The sequence below is a fragment of the Brassica napus genome, chromosome A4 (genome assembly GCF_020379485.1).
Source record: "Brassica napus cultivar Da-Ae chromosome A4, Da-Ae, whole genome shotgun sequence".
Taxonomy (NCBI): Eukaryota; Viridiplantae; Streptophyta; class Magnoliopsida; order Brassicales; family Brassicaceae; genus Brassica; species Brassica napus.
In genome coordinates this window covers 15,593,743-15,616,788 of record NC_063437.1, presented here as the reverse complement: position 1 = coordinate 15,616,788, position 23,046 = coordinate 15,593,743, and the positions used below count along the sequence as shown (strand labels likewise).

The following is a 23,046-nucleotide window of genomic DNA, read 5'->3' as shown; positions in this document are numbered from 1 at the left end:
TTATACATCTCTGTTCTCCCGTTCGCAATACACGTCAAGTTCATCTGCTTCCCGATTTGGCTCGACTGCACCAAATCCCACAATCATTCTTAGCTTCATAAACTTACAAGTTACAATTAGGAAAAACAATAACTGAAATATGAAAAGGCTTTACCTCACAGTATACATTTAGAGATTTACAATTCCATAGCGATGTAGGCATACAGCTGAGATAATGGCACCATGAACAATGCTTGTTCAAATCCATCCCTCGTATCCCAACAGTATATCCTGCTACCAAAAGCAGTAAAGAAGTGATCCAGAGAACGTATCGATACAGCTTGTGTTTGAATTTACCAGAAGGTGAAGCAGCATAGCCACGAGGATTGTTCCTCTGGTTGAAGTATCCATACTGAAGACGGATAAAAAAAATAAAGCCTAGAAGAAACCCGGACGTGAATCCTCTGAGATGTGCAAAGTGTTTCGTGAGCCACGAGGATTTTTCTTTTGTTTATCTTTAAATTAAATCACAACTAACAATGTTTTCACATTTAAGAGTTAGAAGATTCGAGTGCAAACATTTGGCTGATTAATCACATGATGAGATCAACTATATATTAAAGGAAAAAATCGAATAAATAGTGATAATATATGTTGTATTAGCACGGGCAAAAAAACTGAATAGGAACCAAATCTAATTACCCGAAACCGAAACCGAACCAAAACCCTCAAATACCCGAATAATTCCTATATTTCTACAACCGAATAACCAAACCCGAACCGAACGGATATCCGAATATCCGTAAAAACAAGTTTCAGCTTGTTGATATATGGAAAAATGTCATTAACCCACTCAAACCCGGATTGTACAAGAAAAATGAGAACATTATTACCAGAAGACCATATTAACTTTTATGTATGGTATTTCTATACTTAAATACAGTAAATATTTATAAAACTAGCAATTTAGTGACTCAAAACATTGGTTGGATTAACGAATATGCAAGTGTGGAATCACTAAACCATTTAGATTAACATGTTAACTAACATATTTTGTATATTATATATATTTGAATCATATATTAAACGGGTATCCGAAACCGAACCAAAACCAAACCGAAATTTCATAAGTAACTATTGAATATAAGAATGATTTATCCGATATATCCGGAACCGAATGGTTCCTACCCGAAACCGAACCGAATACTCGCCGGTGCTATGTTGTATTATATAGTAGAGCTGAAAATAGAAAATATTTATTTCCTTGTCTTGTAAATCCAGAAAATATGTTCCTCACCTTCGAGTGCAAATGATAATCTGACCTTCTTTTTTTTAACATAATTTGACTTAGCTTCTAAAATCGTCAAACACGTTTTAATTGTTACATTTAATTCATATGATTATAAAAGAGAAGATTTTGAAATAGTCATAGAGATCTCCCTTAAACGCCTAACTATTTTTGAACGCATGAGATTTCTTATCAATAATCAATTCTACTAGTAAAAAAGAAAAGGTAATTACTCACAAAATTTAACCTTTATTTCATGTTTAATTTACATAAATTGTCATTACAAGATTCAGTATTTTGCAAGTATTTTCTAAATAAACGTGTTACTTTCGTAACAGAAAGTATTCAACATTAATCAAAGAAGATTTTAATTAGGGTGTATGAACACTTCTTATTAAGGACACTTGTGCGAGAGAATCTTTGATTATTACATCTTCCCAAATGTTACTACTAATTAACTTTTGGTTTACTGAAAACACACACACATCTTTTTATTAATTACTACAAAACCTTTGAACTAGGGCTGGGCAAATAAACCGAACCCGAAAACCCGAACCGAACTTGATCCGATAAAAATGAATCCGAACCGATCCGAACCCGACATAAATACCGAATGGATCTTGTTTTATGGTATTTTGGGTTATGGGTATTATCCGAACCGAACCCGAACCTAAATGGATACCCGATAGAACCCGAAACATTCAAAATTTCTAAAAATAACTTGTACCAAACATGATCTCAATTTCTAATATGTATTCAAAATATATTGAACATTTAAAATAATTATCTATTATATGAAGATTGATGGTTGAAGGTGGTGGTTGAAGGTTGAAGTTTTTAGATTTGGATTTTGTTTTCATTGAATAACTTGGTTTTCGTTTTATTCTTTCATTTATTTGGTTTTCTTTCAATCAATAACTACGTTTACCTTTCACTTGATTTTGAATGATCACATTTGAAGTTTCTTTCTTTTTTTGAACCGATTTTATTTATGTTTTGGTTACAAAATATGTACAAATCGAGTATTTTAAAACCAAATAACCAAATTTACTTACTTTTTGGTTACAAAGTAGATATAAATCAGGTACATTTAAACCGAAGAACCGATTGGGACCCAAACCCGAAAGTACAGCGGGTTGTACCGGTTCTTTGAAGATTTACTAAATCCGACCCGAACCCGATAGAACCCGAACCGGTCCCGAACCAAATTTTCATATAACCCGAATGGAGCTGATTTTGATAAACCCGAAACCCAAAACCCGATTGGACTAAACCGAAACCCGAATGGGACCCCGAATGCCCAGGCCTACTTTGAACGCTTCAACACTCTCACAATCTCACATCTCGCACACAGCCTCCACTCCGGGTCTGAATCTACAAGAGATCCATTTTTACCTGAAATCTCTCATTCATACTCAGAATCATCACATCCTTTCGCGGTTTCTTTAGCCACACGCAACAAATCAGGGTTTTGAGGTGAGATTTGGCCAATGCATGAGAAAACCACAAAGGAAAAGACCCATGGCGATGGACAAGTCGAGTTCAAAGTACAGAACATATTTTTGGTACGTGGCAATGGTCTCTTTCCTCCTCTGGCTTGTCTTGCTTTACCTTTTTAACTCCTCCGTAAAAACCGTTCATAACCACGAGAGATTGTTCCGGCAAGAAAACGTGATCGATCTCCCCGTCCACGTCTCACAACAAAACCATGAATCCGACCAAGCTGTTGTCTCAAACGTCGACAACATCACTGTTCCTGTTACCGGCAATGGTTCCTCTCAAGAGGTTCAGATTTCGGAAGATGCCAAGGTTGTGTCTGATCTCGTTGAGGAACTTGAGAAAGAAGACGTTGAGAATGTGAAGAAGAGAGGTGATACGGCTTGGAGTCGTCGGTCCACGAGGTCTAGGGGAAGACATCGTGAGTCACGAAGGACGAGATCTTCGGATAAGAGAATGGTTCGACCTAATAATGACGACGAGAACAATGTGGATAATAGTGATGAAAATCATCAATCACTCGACAAGGAACCGAACTTTTTCGAGCCTAGGAACGATGTTACATCAAAGAAAGAGCGAGTTGATGACAATAACGTTGTGGAGAGTAAGCAAAACACGTCGAATAATAATATTTCCAAGGTCAACAGCAGAATAAGCGCCAAGAGGAACCAACCTAAAGTTGTGGTACGGCCAAGAGTAACGCGACGTAACGATCCATGTCGAGGGAAATACGTTTACATGCACGATGTTCCATCTTTATTCAATGAAGAGCTTCTCAAGAACTGTTGGACGTTGAGTAGGTGGACCGATATGTGCGAGTTAACATCGAACTTCGGTTTAGGCCCTCGTCTACCAAACATGGAGGGGGTTTCCGGCTGGTTCGCCACGAATCAATTCACATTGGAAGTGATATTCCACAACAGGATGAAGCAGTACAAGTGCTTGACCAAAGACTCTTCTCTTGCTTCTGCTGTGTATGTACCTTACTATCCGGGTTTAGACTTGATGAGGTTTCTGTGGGGACCGTTCCCATCCATGAGAGATGCGGCGGCGCTTGATTTGATGAAGTGGCTTAGGGAGAGACAAGAGTGGAAGAGAATGGACGGTCGAGATCATTTCATGGTGGCTGGTCGCACCACTTGGGACTTTATGCGTACACCAGGGAATGAATCCGATTGGGGAAACAGGTGCGTCGCTAATCTTATTCGTATACCAAATGAATAGTGGAATAGCAAAGTAGCATACTGTATAATGAAGCATGAGAAACACAAGAGGTCAAAAAATACTAATTTAGCATAAACGTTTAACTTTTACTAGTTACTATATAGCACTTCAGAAACATGAAAACACAAAAAAAACTAATGAATAAGTGTTAAAACTAGTTGTGATGATGATGTGAGTGGTAAAATAGTTGCATAATTGCATAAGTGTCAAAACTGATGAATAAGTGTCAAAACATGTGAGTGGTAAAAAAAAAACATGTGAGTGATAAAATAGTTGCATAATTATCTTGTCTACTGTCAAACCTAACTAAGTGGATGTATTATTATTGTGATGATGATGTGATTCCAATTGGTATGACATGACAGGATCATAGTATAAACTGAAATCATACGTAGAAAGGAATGACGAAATGGTTTAGTGAGGAAAACTCAAGTTCATTAAGAGAATGACAAAGTACTATGAAAATTTAAATCAATTTTGGAGATGAAATACTTCAAAATTCTTAATACATTTATCATTAGTCTTGCATAATTACATAATAGAGAGCATTCATGAATGTTTTATTTTTTTATTGGACGAGCTTTCTCATTTTTGTCTCTTTCTCCAGGTTAATGATCTTACCAGAAATAAGAAACATGACGATGTTACTAATCGAATCAAGCCCATGGAACTACCACGGATTCGCAGTTCCTTACCCGACCTACTTCCACCCTTCAACCAACGCAGAGATTCTCCAATGGCAGAACCGCATGAGAAGAATCAAACGCCGTTACCTATTCTCCTTCGTAGGTGCACCGCGTCCAAACCTCGGTGACAGCATAAGAAGCGAGATCATGGACCAATGCAAAGCTTCCAGAAGAAAATGCAAGCTTCTTGAATGCGTCTCGGGCTCTCAAAAATGCTACAAACCCGACCAGATCATGAAGTTCTTCCTGAGCTCAACGTTCTGCCTCCAACCACCGGGTGACTCCTACACTAGACGGTCCACATTCGACTCTATTTTAGCCGGTTGTATACCGGTTTTCTTCCATTCGGGGTCGGCTTACGCGCAGTACATCTGGCATTTACCGAAAGATATCAGTAAATATTCAGTTTTTATACCGGGGAAGAATGTTAAAGAAGGTAAAGCGAGCATAGAGAGGGTTTTGAGTAGGATACCGAAGGCGAAAGTTGTGGCGATGAGAGAAGAAGTGATAAAGTTGATACCGAGGTTGATGTATTTTAACCCTTCGGGTAAGAGAGGAGACGCGGGGAGGTTTGAAGATGCGTTTGATGTGGCTGTGGAAGGGGTGTTAGGGAGAGTGGAGGGGTTAAGGAAGAGGATTGAGGAAGGGAATGAAGAGATTTTTGATTTTCCGGAGAGGTTTTCTTGGAAGTATAATGTGTTTGGGAATGTTGAGAAGCATGAGTGGGATTCTTACTTTGTTAGGCGTTGAGTGATTGATATTAGATTGTGTTCTTTTGTTTTTTGTTGGGAGAGAAATGAATGTAGTTGTTGTGATTGTCATGGTAGAAATGTCCCAAGGCCGTATTTTTTTTATCTGGTTTTGTTAGGTTAACAAAATTTCAAGGCATGTTAAATTTTTGTCTTAATGTTCTGAGTTTTAGTTGTGACTTGAAAAAATGTTCAACAAGAATAACAAAAGAAAAAGCAAATCTGAGTTGATGTTCTGTAAAAAAAAAATTTTGGCTGTAGAATTAGTAATGTGATCAGATAAAATAATACTATAAGTTCTTGATTAAGCATTTTACTGCTATATTTAACTATTACTGTTTTTGTTGTTAAACTAAACATCAAAGCGTCTGTAGTCCAACGGTTAGGATAATTGCCTTCCAAGCAATAGACCCGGGTTCGACTCCCGGCAGACGCATTTAATTTCCCCTTCAGTCATTTTTTTTTCTTTGATTCGCTTTCTGTGGTGTAAGATCTATTGAAACATTTTCTTGATTATCTTTATACAGAATCAGGTGGAAATGGTTCGATACCAGTGATTTCTTAACCAAAATATAGAGAAACCCTGGAAAAAATTACCCTTTTGTAGCATAAACACATAATACTTAAATTTATTAAACAGATAAAAAAGAGTAAGTAGACAAAACTAAAGCAAAACCCCACAAGATGTACCAATGCTAGTTCCCATCTTAAGAAACACAAAAGCATCAAGAGCAGCGTAAAGAAGACTGTAATCGAAGAAACCATGAAAGGGCACATTCTCCTAAACTTCTTCCGAGCAGAGGCTAAAGCAACACTTAAGCGCAAGACACTTGTGTCTCTATCAGAAGCTAGACAAGCTATACACCAGAATCCACGCTAGCTGAAACATAATTCATCACAACCACAATCAACTTTTAATAATCATTATCTTAGAATGAGAATAGAAAATGTAGATATATATACCAGGAACACACTAAGAGAAGCAAACAACCCATCCTGGAGAAGAGCTGCATGACCCCCATAGTCTTCTTCATCGATCTTTAGAATCAACGCATAGTAACCATAAACTATGCCTGAGGAGATCGCCAGAAACCTGCCACATTTTTCAAAGTCAACTCGATAAGATAAATCAACTTAAGTAACATTCAAATGCCTCCTCCTATGTAGTGTGGTTGTAATTAGATAAGTCAAGACTATTTGTAAGGGGTAAAGTTACATTCTTTAAGGTCAAACTTGTAGATTGAAGAAGAGAAGAAACTTACAGAAGAAGCCAAATGCCACCAACCAAAGGAATAGCACCCCAAAGCAAACCGCAGAGTAAGCCAACAACTTGCCTGATCCAATGCAACACATCTCCTAGTTGATCCTGTCCCCAATCAGACAACAAAACAAACGACCACAAGACTTCAAAAACAAAAGAGTTGCCTTTAAGATAGTGGCATAAACCCATCAGAATCTGAAGCTAATATCCATAAAGGAATGAACTTTAGAGTTAGAAAGCAGGGAAGAGAGTAGATTACCTTGTCCCAGGAAGCTTCTGAGTCGAACAATTTGGCGAACTTGAAGGAAGCCAGGTGACTGTTTTGGTGGTGGATCTGTTCATCGCTGTCTTGATGATTCAACTTCGCAGATTTTCTTTCTTTCATATCTGTCGGTGTGATCGTAAAACCCTGCTTACTCCTGGAATCTCGTTGATCGAATAGATTTAACTGCTTATGAGTCGTGAATTCTGATGATTCAGATCCGATCTACGACCACCCGGAAAAATATAATATTTTTTTTTCCTTTTTACGTTTTTTATATTAAAATATACATATACTAGTTTCTGAGCGACACATAATGCACTAGAAAATAAATTAATGTTTAATAAGTGAATAACTATAATAAATTTATTTTAGAAAATCATAGGATCAATTGAAAAATATTGTATAAATCAACAATACATATATACAGATAAAGAATTAGGATACGATCTTAATTTTTTTTTCCTCAAAACTATTATATTACTCAAATTTGAAGCGGTCTGGTTAACCAAACCGAAATAGAATAACCAAAGAAATAGAAAATTCTATGGAAAGATCTTGCAGTCCTAGCTAAGAAATCCGAAATCTAATTTGCGTTCATGAAATATGAGTGTTCTTAAAGTTCGGAAAGTATATCTTGAAAGTCTCTATCTTCTCCAGTTTTGTCGCTAAGTTCGGTCAAGCATGAGGCTCGTTAATCATCGCAATCAAGTCCTTGCAGTCCGTTCTAAAACTTTGACAAGTCAAGTACTTAAGCATACACTCCATCGCTCATCTTTAATTACATTGTCTATTTTTTAAAAATAAAACCCCAAAAGAAAACAAACCATGATCTATGTGTAAAGAAGACCACTCGCTCAAATAAAACGAAGACAAGTCAAAGAACAAGAAAAAACAAATCAGAGATTCAGACCAATATGAAAAAGAAACATAAACAAAAATTAAAGAAATACAACATGACAACAAGATAAATGATTCGATTCATGTCCCAGCCTAGCGTGCATCAGGGGTCACTCGAGTCCCGAAATCAACAGTCAGTTGTAAGAAGTTCTTTGAGTCATCATCTTGAATCTGTCCTCCTGTCCTCAAATTCTCAGAGACCAAACACTCTTTAAGCACGTTCACAACTTTCGACATGTCAGATGAAGAATGACTCACGCATGATATTGCTAGTTCTAGAATCTTCCATGCTATATTCGAGTCATAATCTGGACCAAGGTTTGGGTCAACGATTCTCTCAATATCTCCTCTGCTTATAAGAACCTTTAGCCATTCTGATATATGAGCTTTTACTCGACTTCGCTCAATCACAGATCGGTTTGTTATGATCTCCATAAGCACGATACCGAAACTGTAGACATCGCTCTTCTCATTTAACCGATTTGTTTGGTAGTATCTGAAAAATAAAGAGTTTTATGGAACTAAATGATTTAAAAAATGAAGTTACATTAAGTTTACTATGTATTGGAGAACTTACTCGGGATCAAGATATCCCGACGTTCCTGCCACTCCTTGAGTTTCAGCTCCAAGGGAAAATGATCTTGAAAGCCCAAAATCCGCAAGTTTGGCGTCAAAGCGATCGTCTAATAGTATATTTGTACTTTTTACATCTCTATGAACCATTGGCGGCTCACATGCCACATGCAAGTATTCTAAACCTATTTTGCCACAAAAGTTGGTAAGATCTTAAAGTTGAGAGAATGTTATAAAAAGGGCAACTAAAATTGTTATGTTAGCAAGAATTAACCTTGTGCTGCCTCGACAGCTATTTTTAGTCTACTAGCCCATTTCAAAGTAGATCCAGCAGATTGTCCTGTAAATGAAAATGCTAATTAAATCCTTTAAATATGTTGACAAAAAAAAAAAATCCTTTAAATATTGATTCATAGACTAATTAAGACCTCCTTCATCACAGTAACCTGATAAATGTTGTTTAAGGTTTCCATTTTCCATGTACTCATATACAAGTGCCAAATGACCTCCTTCATCACAGTAACCAACAAGGTTACCAAGTTTACGTGATGAACTCTTAGAAGAAGTTCCACCTTTTGGATCCATTTCATACATATGAAACTGTCAATACGACTTAAAACAAGTTTTCTTGATCAAACAAGTGGAATAACGTTAACATACCTCTGCCTTAAATTCCTTATAGCCTTGAACTGAGGACTCGGAGAGAACTTTAACAGCTACGGGTTCGGTTTCACTCAAAGAACCGTGGTAGACAGCTCCAAATCCTCCTTCTCCTAGAACTCTTTTGAAGTTGTCTGTAAGTTCTACTACTTCTGAATAAGTGAACCTTTTCTTTTTGGAAAAGATTGATGACTTTCTTGGTAACTCTCGTGTGGCAGCTGCGCCTGTACATGCGAGATCATAAGCAATGCCCCATTATCATATATAATGAAACTTAATATTTTTATTAAGTCTTTGTATGCTTCTTCATGGATGATTATGTTTGTCTATTTACCTTCTGATAGGGGTATTTTCTTTCTGAAAATATAAAAGAGAACCAGCAAGGCGATAAGAGCCAGGACTGAAGCAACCGATGCGATAACTGGTACTAAGACTTTCTTGTTATTGTTGCATGAGCCGGAGAGACAAAGATTTGGATTTCCTTGAGTACTATAGAACAAGAACGTTACTAAATATACAAAAATTGTTAGGAAAATATATATTTTTTTAGGGAGAAGCTTAATTACGTCAATTTCAGGCCTTTCTTTTCTTTATCGCGAAGGGCTTGAGGAATTGGACCGGCTAAGCTATTCCAACCTAAGTTTCTGTCGAAACAGAGAACATTATTATATAGAAATCATTCACACATATATTTGGTGAAAATATGTGACATTGTTTTCCAAGAAATATATATACTCACAAGATCAACAATGACTCCATGTTGGCTAAAAACTCGGGCACTCCTCCAGATAGATTGTTATTCGACAAATCCCTAGCATTTGATTAAGATAAATAACTAAGAAGCAATCTTAGTGCTTAAAAAACACTTACTATAAGCTCACAGTTCTTGTAGATGGGTTAGGTTTTGTATGCTAGATGCTATGATCCCGTTTAGTCCACTTGATGATAAGTCTCTGGTAATATGAACACACACATTTTCAGGCATTGAAACTTTACAAAGTATATAGCTTACTTTGTGATTGTATAATCCTACAACGATATGATTCTTGGTGGAATAGAAGCATTTGTGTAGCTGCAATTTACGCCCTCCCATTTAAACTGTCGAGGAACGCATGGATCTCCTTGCCAATCAATTCTATTCAGCTCATAAGTATCTTTAACATTCTGGACCGCCACAGCTAAAAAAAACCAAAATTGATATACACAAACATAAATGTTAATACCACGTGCATGAAATCGATACTAATGATGATTGAGTTGACTAACCATCCTCTGGATTAGTTCCTGCGTCTGGGAACGGCATAATGATGTAAGCTTCCATAGCATTAATCATTGGTGGGAGGGTTGAGCTCTGAGTCATAACAAGTTCCACTGTACATTGAGTACTGTACATACATTTCAAAGGGGGTGTGTTGTATAGAGTCTCTAGCTGTAACTTCGGAGGGCGATAAGATGAAACTGTAATGTTTTGGTCGTTTCCCTTCCACACAATGTCGAATTCTCTTGTGTCGTTGCCTTGAAGTGTTTGTATCTCAGAGAAATGAAGGTAGATGAGTGCATGATAATCACGGTTATCAACACTCCAATAAAAAGATAAATTTTCAGTCACGTTTTTGTTAACGACTGCCTTTGAAATTACATCTTGGGGTAGCTCATAAGGAGCAGAAGAGTTTACACTGAGACTTGTGTTTATAAAATTTAACCTAGAATCGCCTATTCGAACCCATTCACGATCATATGCATCTTTAGGATACCTGAAAATTAATATTCAAATATTCAAAGAGTTGTCATCTTTTACAAAACTTGCTTGCTTATGAAGTAAGAATTTTTATAAAAACAAATACCGGACAGATTGACCGAGAGAATCGTCGCTAGCGTATTCTCGTTTTATGAGCTTCAAGGAGCCATTTGTAGTGATGTAAGTGTCATCTCTCAAGGGTCTTAGTTCCAAGGCTGAAATGATTGGTGTGGTATCCCCTGTTTTAACAAGACAAACCTGCAAAGAGCTTAACTTTGGGATGTGTATGATTTCTTCTGTTTTTGGAGAGATTGAAATATCAACTTTTGTCCATTTATTGGGACCTAGATAAAGATCAAATTCCGGGCCATCATTGCGCCCGTCGTAATTCCCGTAGTTGAATTGAGCTTTGAGAAGATATTTGGTGCCTGATTTGACTTTAAGATTATAGCAGTTTCGTATTCCCTCTGGAAAATATCTTAGTACGTTGAATGGCTTATAGGCTTCCTCCGAAAACCTTTCTACCCTACCACTTGTACCACCTTGAGTGAAGTTGAAATCAGATGTGTATGTTAATCCAGTCAATGGTTCGGTGTAAGGAGATGCTGCGGGGTGTAATCCGCAGTCCAAGTTGATGAATTCTGGTAAGAGATTGCACACAAATCCATGTCAAACATATTATAAGAAACAAAGGGAATTTAAATTCAAAACTTAAAAAAAAAAAATCAAATTCTACTGAAACAAAGGGAATTTAAATTGTTTGAGAGAGTGTACCTTTGGGATCAGATTGAGCTTGAATCAGATGTGCAGTAGTGACAAAAGACACAATGATCAGAGCTAGCAAAAGACCTTGAAGACTCTTCATTTTTCTGGACAGTTTTAAGTCAAAAAGAAAACAGTTTTCGCCTCTCGGATTAGTTGCTCGTACATTTTAAGTCAAGATTAAGGTTGATCCTTGACTTTGATTTTTTTATTATAAAAGGTTGTTTACAGAAGAGAAACAACCAGGATAACTGGTCACCATGACCTCACAACGTGCTAACAACCTTTATCCCTCTGGATTATTTAATTAACCAGCAGTCCTATGTATGATTCAGATGTAAAGAAACAACAGCATAAAATTGTAACAGAAATGGACATGGAACAAAATTTTCAAAATTTTGGTAGAGATTATTGCGCCTCAAGGGTCACTTCAAGGGTGAAGCTAGTATTTAGTTGAGTGGTAGAGATCGTTGCATTTTGGTATAGAACGTTGCATTTTTGTTCTCAAAAGCCGCCATCTATTCATCTTTGTTCTTCAGATATTTGAAGAACGATAAAGTGAATGACCATATCCTGAAGAACAGAGATGAACGAATCGCCTCATAGAAATCTCATCTGATAGATAAAACCAACACCTTTTGAGTCTGTGTTTTAGTTGGAAAGCATATGTCCATCCAAATAATATATTATATGCTGAAAAGCCACTTATTGTCCACATATATACTGTTCTAATCTGAAAATTTACTTCCATAAAATATTGTATGTAAGAATACCATTCTCTATAGTAGTTACAACTCATATATCAATAGCTGGAGAAACACATCAAATGATTTATTAAAATGCTTTGGCCCAGGGACATGAAAGGAGAGGAACAAACTTATGTTGTATGGACAAACTGGCGGTAAGTTGTAAGTGTTACAATTACCGATCAAGATGAATATTTTCTTCTATGATTTTCAAATGGGTTGATCCTTATCGTTGTCAACATATCAGTATAAATATAACTTCTCGCTCACGTTTTTTACATCACAACATATTCATCAAACGACGACTCAACTTCAGTTTCACATGTTATTTGTGAAAAACACCGTAGCCATCATTGACAACAAACTTTTGGAAAATACAAATGGGAAGATTCATAAAAAATAAAACTAGCAAAGATATATTTGGCGAGCTAACGAGCTTCAGGGATTACCTCGGTGTACATGTCCTTGCTGTAGTCTATTGAAGTTCTTAATTCAACATCTCGACTTTCGCTTATCCTTGAATTTTCGGATATTAGACACTCTTTTAGACCTTTAGCAACTTGAGACATGTTTGGTCTTCCTATGGAAGAAGGACTCAGACAAGACATTGCTATTTCAATGGCCTTCCAGACAGAACCAATGTCATAGTTTTGATGGAGGTTTGGATCGATAATACTTCCAATATCTCCTTTTGTTATCATAAAGCTGACCCATTCTACTAAGTGAGGCTTTTCGCGGGACTGCTGAATTATAGGACGGTTTGTAATGATCTCCAGTAATACTATTCCGAAACTGTATATATCACTCTTTTCTGTCAACCAATTTGTTTGGTAATACCTGAAAAGCATGGCATAGATATTAAAACATAAAATATTCTTTGTGACGATGATTAAGTATCAAAAGGGACTGTAAATTTATACTATATGAAGTGAAACAATACTTACTCTGGATCAAGATATCCAGGAGTGCCAGCAACAACCGTTGACACATGTGTTTCATTTCCGGTAGGAAAAGATCTTGAAAGACCAAAATCAGCTAGTTTAGCTTGGAAATTTTGGTCCAAATTAGTATGTTAGTACTGTTTATATCTCTATGAACGATTGGTGGTATGCATCCTGTGTGTAAGTATTCCAGTCCTTCACAAGAAATAAAAATTTAGTAATTTCTTGGCAAATTTTAAAGTAATTCATATAGTGCCTTAGGTTTAGTATCAATTGCATACGCCAGAGGTCAAAAAATTAGATGCGCCAGTGGAAACGTAATGGTTCCTTGTTTATTCACTCGAGAGTAACTTTGTACACAGTACATACCTAGAGCTGTATCCAAAACTATTCTTAGTCTGTTTTCCCAGCTCAAAACTAATCCACCACGCTTCCCTGTATTAATCAGACATTAGTGCAAAATTGCTCAAAATACGATATTTTCTATAGAAAAGCTAAGACATCATATTATTTTCCAATATTTGCTATAATCACTGATTATGTTTCTATTATTACCTGACAAATGTTGCTTTAGGTCTCCATTTGGCATGTACTCATAGATGAGGGCCAAATGGTCTCCTTCATCACAATACCCAACTAGACTCACCAGATTTATATGGTGCACTCTCATAAGCAGTTCCACCTAAACCAACTATCCATCAGCTAAAAGTAATAACAAGAGATATATGTTTCAGTTACATCATTGAGCCAAAGAGTACCTCAGCCTTAAAATGCTTATAGCCTTGAGATGATGATTGGGACAGCAATTTGACAGCTACTTGTTGGGTAACATTAACACAACCGTCATAAACAACTCCAAATCCTCCTTCACCGAGAGCTCTCTCAAAGTTATTTGTCATTTGTTGAACCTCAGTATAAGTAAACCTAATCTTCTTCGAAGGGAATGACGATTCCGGCTGGCTAGTGTGACCAATATCCGCTACGGGTATACTTGGTGGAGCTGGTGAATCTTCACAGTAAAATACTTGGTTTGCAATATATGATTTAATGAAATTTTCTAATGATTATATGGCTCAAGACGTACCTGAAGGCAGCTTTTTCTTTCGGAAAACAAAAACAAGAGCCACCACCACCAGTATAGCAAGCAGAGAGGCAGCTGATGCAAAAGCCGGTATCAAGAATTTCTTTTTCTGCTTTTTTGGATTGCATAAACTAGTTTTGCACAAATCTGGATTTCCATCAAGTCTACAAAGTACATGCGATATATTGAAGATGTTAAGGAACACGCAATGGGAAATATATAGCCTAAAGTTTAAAAGATTCTACAGTATGTTTTATCTTCAGACCAAGTATTTTTAGTGTTTGTAGTTTCGGTACAAGAACTACCATTTCTACCCCATTTCTATATAATTAGCAAATGGTACCGAGAATGAAAAAACTTACTTTAACACAAGTCCTTCCGTTACTCTATCAAGAAGAGCCTGAGGAACTGAACCGTTGAGATTGTTCCCACTTAAGTTTCTGTTGACAAAAAATTATCATAATTACAAACACACGCAAATCCAACAAAAATACATGAAAAAGATGTTTAGGGTTTCCGTGCTTTCTATAAAAATTACATCAAGGACAGCGTTTTCATGCTGGCAAGAAAACTAGGCACTGGTCCAGTCAAATTGTTGTTCGATAAGTCCCTGCAGTTGCATGCAGAAAATACAAATGATTGGCTTACATGTGTCAAAATATATCATTCTTGGTTTAATTACTCAACACTGGAGATACTTACAGTTCTTGTAATTGTGTGAGATTCTGTAAAGCTAGAGCTATGCTACCAGTTAATCCACTTTCTGACAAGTTTCTAATTATAAAGGCACAAAAACACTTTAGAAATATTTGGATACAATAATTTTAATTATTAGAAAGTGTGTATTGTCAATGGTCTTACAAGGAAACGATTTGTGGTGGAGTGGAGAGATCTACGTAATTGCATCTAAGATTTTCCCACGACCAATCTTTAGGGAGACACGGATCTCCTTGCCAACTGATTTTACTCAGTCGATAAGTAACTTTGATGTTCTTGATAGCGTCAACTAACACAAATGTTAATCAAAGGAGTCAGTATATCTTATGGCATAATATAAATAACTTTCTTGTAGTAATTGAGAGCTATGCAAGGTACCATCACTTGGGCTTGTTTCCAGTTTTGGGAATTCAATAACCGTGTAAGCTTCGAGAGCATTAATCAGAGGTGGAAGAGTTGACTTTGGAGTTCTTACAAGCTCTAAACGGCAACCTCCCGAATCACATTGCATAGGTACTTCTGTGAATAATGTAAATACCTTTAACTTTGTAGGGCTAAAACCTGAATGATTAAAGTTCCCTTTCAAGATAACGTCAAATTCTCTGATCTCGTTGGCCTCAAGGGTTTGAATCTCGGCGAAGTGCATGTACAAGTACACTTGAGCATTAGAGGGTTTGGGATTCCAAGTGATGACCAGCGGTCCACTGGCGTTTCTAGGCGTGGCAGCACTCTGGAGTGCAGTTTTTGGTACTTCATATGCATTTGAATTGTTTATGTTGAGATTGGTTGTTATTTGTGAATATGAAGAATCAAAAAATGGATTCCAAATACGATCACGAACATCATCAGGGTACCTGCACGGAGTTGTATTAGCCAAAAGGAATTGAACAGATAAAAATTTAATAACAAATACTCATAACAATTATAGTCCTTGTCACATTTGACAAGGAATGAGAACACTTCTTGTAATCATCTTCCAAATGTTATGGTTAGATACCAAGCATGTGAGACGGTTGGACAATTAATACTGAAATGGTATTAAAAAAGGGAATGTGTCTGTTGGTAAGACCCAGAGGTGTGCCTACAGTGTATTGAAAAAGGCATTCGCCTCAGGCCCCCGATTAATATGACTGTTTTTAGGGCCCCAAAATTTAAAATAATTTCTAGTCTAGTGGTTTAGACTTATTTAAGAAAAAAACATTCCTACGAAAATTAATTAACTCACTTTCTGAATTTATGTATTGTTTTTCTATATGACATAATATAACATATTTATGTTATAAACTTATTCTTTTACAGTATTAGACTTGTGTATTTGGTGAAAATAATATAGTATCATATTAGAAAATTATTTTCATTACGGTTGTAAAAAAGTTTATTTTTAAAACTTGCCTTAGGCCCCTAAAACTCTTCGCACGGCACTGGTAAGACCAAGACAGGTTGCCAGAAATCTAATAAACAAGAAGTCTTGGTTGTCTCTTTGGTAATTCACTATTTACAAAGAAAAAACTCCCAATACGTGAGAGTGCGCGGATGGTCAGTTCAAGCAGACTGAGCCTTGGTTTTCTCACTTATGAGTTAGTATGCTATATTTTCCATTTTGTGTTAAAGAAATAAAGCCCGGAAAGATTTGTTTTTGATGTCATTTTCAAAATTTCTCGTATAGGCCTGGAAGTTTGGATTATATATTTTGGGTTTTTTGGATTTTCAGACTCAAACTAGTAAGTCCCATTTAGGTTTCATTTTAATATGGATTTAATAATAACACTTATCAGAAATAATTTGTAGCTCATACCAAATTAAAACTCATTTTGTAACCATTTTTTTTGTCTACGGGTTATTGCGTTTCAGAGTGGGTATTTTTAGATATCATATTAAAATAGACATGGATTTAAGTATTTCAGGTAACTATTTAAGTTTTAAATATTTATTTTTTGATATTATATGCAAATAAACATGTAATTAAGTATTTAATTTGAAATACTTATTAGGTTTTAAATATGTATTCGGATTTTTGAGTTTTTTGGTTATCCGTTCGAGTTCGAGTCCGAGTCTGTTTAGTAAACATTTTGGATTCAAATATGTTCTAGACCACCTTAGATGATGTATTCGAGTATTTTTACATCTTGGATCGGATACATATTCAAATTTTGGATTCGGGTAATTCAAACTGGATGTTTATCCTTCTCTAGTTTTGTACTAACTGGGGGTAGATAACTTATATATTATACCATTTTATCTACATTTTATATGAAATTTGGATTGATATCCGAATATACCGGATAAAAGAATAGTACGACACACAAATCACATTGAATACTTCAAATGGAGCTACTTACCTTATAAATCCATCGGAATTGTTAAGATACACCCGGAAAGACAGCCTCAGTGAACCAGATTGGCTAACATAAGTATTGTCCCTGAGTGGCCGTATTTCGATGGCTGAAATTATTGGCGACGTTGTTCCTGTCTTAACAAGACATATATCCAAAGAGTTTGACATAGATTTGTGTATGATCTCATCTAGAGTACCATTTGGTCTTCCTTTCAAATTTATACTTATCCACTTATTAGGACCAATATAGATATCAAAGTTTGGATCAAGATTAAGACCATCATAATTCCCATATACGGAGCTAACCGCGATGAGATATTTTGTGTCAGGCTTGACATCTAGACTATAACAGTTGCGCTTTCCTTCAGGAAAGTATCTCAGAGTCAAATATTGTTTTGATAATACGTCCTTGAAATCTTTATGGACTCTACCACTTTTCCCTGTTTGGATGAATGTGGAATCCGATGTGAATGTCAATCCATTGAATTCATTATCGTAAGGAGATTCTTCAATAGGTAATCCACAATCCAAACTGATGAATCCTAATAAAAAGAAGAGAAAAATTGGAAAATTGATACATATATCAGATATCTAATAAAGTCAAAGGAAGTTTATTGTCGACATACGTACCTTCTTGTGTCTGGGCTAAAACTATAGCGGCATAGGTTCCAATGATGACCAACAAAAGATGAATCTTCATGTTGTCTCTGACTTTCAAATTTCTATAAAATCAAGAGCAATACAAAACTTGCTTAGTGAAAACTTCGGCATATATGAAAATAAGATATACATCATGTATACGATTGAACGAAATAATCAAGAAAAGTCAAATCCGGCAAGAAAATTAAATAATGCAGAGTTGTATAAAAAAACATAGCTAGACACATTCCACGACAACGACAAGATCGTGTATCCAGAGTCCTTCTGTTGTTGAATCTATTGTTGTACGAGTGGAGACTTGTTATGCCTAGGAATATTTCCTGTACTACTAATGTATGAGTTATATACTTCGACTCTGCTAAAAATGCTTGAGTAAGAAAACGAATATTTGGTAAGTCATCATTTAGTCGCCAGCCACGAATAAACGAACTCTCCAGGCACGAAGATATGACAAGGTTCCCCTTCATGGCTAACTCTTCTCTTTCGTATGGACCTGTTCTCAAAACCGGATATAATAAATACGAAAACTATAACTTGTTTAGCCCATTTGTGGTCATTCATGCCACATTATATTACTTCAGAATCAGAATCAAACTAATCAAAATGTACGTAGTTCTATATATTACATAAATATATACATTGGTTAAAAAAAAGTTGACTTTCTCTCTCCTCGAGAGCGATAAAGCAACCGATAAAAGTCTCCTCTTTTTCATTCCTCCGCCGGCGTCTGTCACGGCGTCAGAACCCACCACCGCAAACCTAGCACCAGGGGGGCGGGGACTTAGAAGAACTTTGTATGAGCTTCATAGCAAAACCATACAAGGACACTCTGAAAAGGTCGTGAATCTAGAGACGAAGCTTTACGGAAATCGAAAAGTAGTAGACGAAGAAATAATGAAAACCTCTGTTTTGTAACGAACTTAACAGCTTCCTCTCTCTCATGTTCCTTATGGGCTTCGAATAGTTCTCTAACTCTCTTCCCCCAATCAATTCTGCAAGGCCCAAACCTTATTGACCTGAAGTCAACTTCATTCACATGTTTTTTCTTTCTTTTATATTTTCTCATATAAACTCCTTTTTGATAACCAATCTTCTAAGAGAGAAAAAGAGAGAGAGAAAGCTTTATTAAGGGGATCCGGCGGTCGGTCGGCGCGTGAGCGTCCGTGCCGCCGCCGGAACCCTTTTTTCTGTTAGATTAAATTGCATGTCCTGTCTCCTCCTCGTCTCCTCCGGTTTCCGCTTGTCTGGGTTCTGGTCAGCCATCAACCGCTCGCGGGTTTTGGTCTTGGAGTCACGACGCGGCTGCGGGATGGATGGCGCGGTGAAGACTTCAGTAGTCGTTTCCTTTTCTCCGGAAGACGGAGGCTTTCACAGATCCGTCGTCGCCGGTCCTTGTCTCCATGGCGGGGAAGCTTCTTCAGTTCCGCCGTCGTCGGCTCTAGTTCCCGGGGGGTGAAGGCTTCCACAGCCTTGCGCCGCCGGCTTCCGGTTTCCTAGTACGTTAGGGTTTTATTTCGCTAGTTTTTATTTCTGCGGTTTAGATGTGTTGTTCGGTTATGTTCTCGTCGGAGGAGAGTGAAGCTCTCCGGTGGAAAGGGTATGATGCATGCGACGTGTTCTTTTAGGTTATGCGGTTAACGGTGACGACGGATGAGATCTCGCCGCGGCGATTGATTCTCTCCGGTTTTAGAAGCCAAAAGATGATGGCGGTGATGACTAGAGGAGCTATAGACGCCTGGTTTGCTCCGGTGTTCCGAAGATTAGAGCGCCGGCGATGACGTGAATCAGTGGTGGAGCGACGATCTTGCGACACGTGTACCCTCGAAGTCGAGGATGGAAACACGTGTCCTCGCATCGATCAGGACGTCACGCGAGGCGGCCGCATCCAAGAGTCGATGAGTGTAGGGTTTCCCCAAGTTGAGCCGGATGGAATTGGCCCATTTGGATAGCGAATTTTAGTCCGGTTGGGTTTTTTAGTGGGCTTTTATGTAATATGTTTATGGGCTTGGCCCGATTCCCTTAATATAAAAACTTATTGATGAAAAAAAAAAAAAAGATAACCAATCTTCAGAACTACACCTTTTTATGTTACTATGAAAATATGTACAATCTTTTTTTTCCTATAAAGATTATTTCACGTTCTTAAGACGTTGGTAACAGAAATAAACCCAATTATTGAGGAATTCGACATTGTGTCTGCCTCTGGGTTCGTCTAGTCAGAAACCTGCTTCAAAAGCTAACATGCAAGACTACCTACAGTGTCTGTCTCTATCCTATTATTCCAATTCACATAAAATAATTGTAAAAATATATTAACAGAAAGGAAAAATCGGAAGTTTTCTTAATTCATGTTGTTCAAACTGGCTTTTGCAGCCACAAGAAGCTGTAACAGTAGTAGGTCTTTCTTTGTCCTCCAAAATGTGCGTTGTGTAATAATTTTCATACAAGTTGGTTGTTACCACCAATCAGTTTGGCGAGTCACTAACACAGTTTTTTTCATTAGAGTATCTCTCTGCCTCTGGACCTAAATAATCTCGTAAAAATATATAAATTTGTTTTTCGCATAGTTCAATTCTTAATATCATATAGTTTGGCTTTTGCTATGAGATATTGAGATTCTCTCTCTTTTTTTATATATATTGAGATGTTTAGAGCAAGCTTATTGGTAAAAGCATGATTAACTCCGGTCTCTTAGTCGAAATTCTTTGACATTTTTTTTTTACACTTTTCGGTTAAAAAACGGTTCTTATATCTATTATTTAAGAGACGGTTTTTAGTTTTTCTTAATTAAAATAAAAAAATATTAAGAATCGTCTCTTAACCGAATGTAAGAATCTCAGTTAAGAGATTGAAGTTAATCATGGTCACAATGGATTCTTAGTTTTAAGCCAATGATACAATGCTATTTGTAATAAGAACATCCTAAAACGTTTTGATCATATCGGAGAAGAGATGCTGTATCTCTCTCTTTCTTCCCACTTACCTGTTTTTATTATTATAATAATATTGTTTGATACTCACTTCATTCTTATCAATGGAGGTGCTCTAACATAGGTTGGACCAAACATTTAGGATTCATAATCATAGAAAGCAAGGAAAACAATTAGGTCACGCCACATTCCAAACTAATTTCTTAACTAGAAACGAAAATTACTTGTGATGAAAATCTTGCAGGTCCATCGGATATCAATGTTAGAGGTTTAGTAAATAGACCAGTATTGATATTACATTGTGTCCAATATAATAAGTTTTCGCCTAACTACGTACATGCCTATGAATTTACTCAAAGCTGGCTTGCATTGCATCCACAGATCCACTAGCCACCCAATTCACAGATATATGATAATCAAAGTTCATAAAAGCGAAAAGGTGAATAAAATTATGTTTCATTGGCAGATAAAACATGGACGGTCACGCGGTAACGGTGCATATACAAAATTTGTAACTTCTCTTATTTGTTATATATGTCCTTGATAAGTGTCCCCTAGCTGGATTCCAGTTCAATGTGTGTGAACACGTTGAAAATGCATGGATCAGTTAACGTCTCGAACATACTTAATGCCTTGTAACAAAACTATAAAAAAAAATTGAATATCTCTTTTCTTATCATAGTATTAGTTAATTAGAGGTGGAATGAAGAAGCACCATGTGAAAAGTGTAGTTTGGATAACATTTCACATGATGTTTTTTTCCTTTAGGACATTAAAGAAACAAATCCAGTCGAAGTTGTGGGTTCAATTTGTAAAGTTGAAATAACAAACATGTGATCGCATAATTATATACGGAAGTAATTAGATATGATATAAAATTAAATATAACTAACGCAATTAGTTATAATTAGTGAATTCTCTATTTATTTCACACACATCACTCTTCTCATACTCGTGGTACGTATAACATAGTCAAACAAACAAAATCATTGATGTCTTGTCTACTTTGCTGACAATTTATTTTGTAGTCACATATATGAAGTTTTAGTAACCACTACTCTAATCAGCTTCTCTTAACTTGTTTATTACTTCTATCTTCCTATTTTTCCATGTCAGCATTTTTGTCTGGTGTGAACTGTTAAGCCAGTAAACATTTGAAACAAGCTTACAAATAGAAAACATGTAGAACAATAACGAGATGATCTCTGATAATAATATAAAATTTGATTGATGAAGCAATGTTAACGGCAGATATGATTGGAAATAATCATATGGCATTCAGCTTCATACTGTGGGGACTACTGCATTGGATTCGTAAACCTCACCTAAGAAATCTTCTATGTTAGACACGCGGTTACATGTCAGTACTGTTCCACGTTATTGCTTTGATGAATTCATAAGAGGTGAGATTTTAAGGGTTGTGGAGATGATCACATGGGGGAGGTTTGATGTCTTGAAGCGTGGCATGGGCTGATGGACCTTCAAAAGTTCACTACTTACCGTCTCTAATACACGTTCCTATTTAACCATATGGGTTCTCACTGCAATATTTTCTTTTTCCTTTTATAAACTTAATGACCACGAAGTTCGGATCCAAACCTCCAATTATTTTACGGTCGAGAAAATAAGAGCAATGTTCTTATAGTTGCTTTTCCCATTGTTGTGCTCGAATTCGTATAGTATTAAAAGTGTATAATTTAGATCATTAGAAGATATATAGTTTTAATTCTATGAACGCATAACGCCGTCTTGATAGAACCATTTGGCCTGCTTTTTAGAACACTTCATTTTAATGATAAGAGTCATGTGATTTTCCTTACTATAGTGTTCTTACTGTTACTGGATTTACAGTGAGGCTCCACGGCATGTTCAGCAACCACAAAAAGAACCTTACAAATTCAAAACAATAATTATAATTAGGGCTGTTCAATATGGTAAAACCGTACCGAACCGAACCGAACCAAACCGAAATAGACAATATGGTTTGGTTTTGGTATATACCATATAAACCGAATGGATATAACTTTATAAAAACCGTAGGATTTGGATATGGTTTG

The 23,046-nt window shown here is 36.5% G+C and overlaps 3 protein-coding genes, 1 non-coding gene and 1 pseudogene across 4 annotated transcripts; 2 read left to right on the top strand and 3 right to left on the bottom strand.

The window, feature by feature from the left end:
• Window positions 1–2,590: 2,590 nt before the first annotated feature.
• On the top strand, window positions 2,591–6,160 carry LOC106450028 (probable xyloglucan galactosyltransferase GT11). The gene is made up of 2 exons (XM_048777829.1): window positions 2,591–3,951; window positions 4,596–6,160. Exons 1-2 carry the CDS (start codon window positions 2,762–2,764, stop codon window positions 5,422–5,424), a joined length of 2,019 nt encoding a protein of 672 aa, XP_048633786.1. The 5' UTR covers window positions 2,591–2,761; the 3' UTR covers window positions 5,425–6,160.
• TRNAG-UCC lies at window positions 5,788–5,859 on the top strand. The gene has a single exon. It is a non-coding gene; the product is annotated as a tRNA-Gly (tRNA).
• BNAA04G16800D (respirasome Complex Assembly Factor 1) lies at window positions 6,033–7,264 on the bottom strand. Its single transcript, XM_013888725.3, has 4 exons — window positions 6,944–7,264; window positions 6,686–6,789; window positions 6,387–6,516; window positions 6,033–6,303 (listed from the first exon to the last, which is right to left on the bottom strand). Exons 1-4 carry the CDS (start codon window positions 7,067–7,069, stop codon window positions 6,265–6,267), a joined length of 399 nt encoding a protein of 132 aa, XP_013744179.1. The 5' UTR covers window positions 7,070–7,264; the 3' UTR covers window positions 6,033–6,264.
• Window positions 7,265–7,383: 119 nt separating this feature from the next.
• Window positions 7,384–11,682, bottom strand: LOC106450029 (annotated as a pseudogene).
• On the bottom strand, window positions 11,411–21,160 carry LOC106450030 (probable leucine-rich repeat receptor-like protein kinase At2g28990). The gene is given in 14 exon segments (XM_013891681.3): window positions 11,411–13,162; window positions 13,270–13,388; window positions 13,391–13,461; window positions 13,636–13,701; window positions 13,822–13,948; window positions 14,025–14,275; window positions 14,351–14,511; window positions 14,710–14,787; window positions 14,886–14,957; window positions 15,050–15,121; window positions 15,209–15,353; window positions 15,443–15,918; window positions 17,404–17,941; window positions 18,030–21,160. Coding segments are annotated over 14 exon segments (2,655 nt in total). The 5' UTR covers window positions 18,100–21,160; the 3' UTR covers window positions 11,411–12,753.
• Between the last annotated feature and the right edge of the window lie 1,886 nt (window positions 21,161–23,046).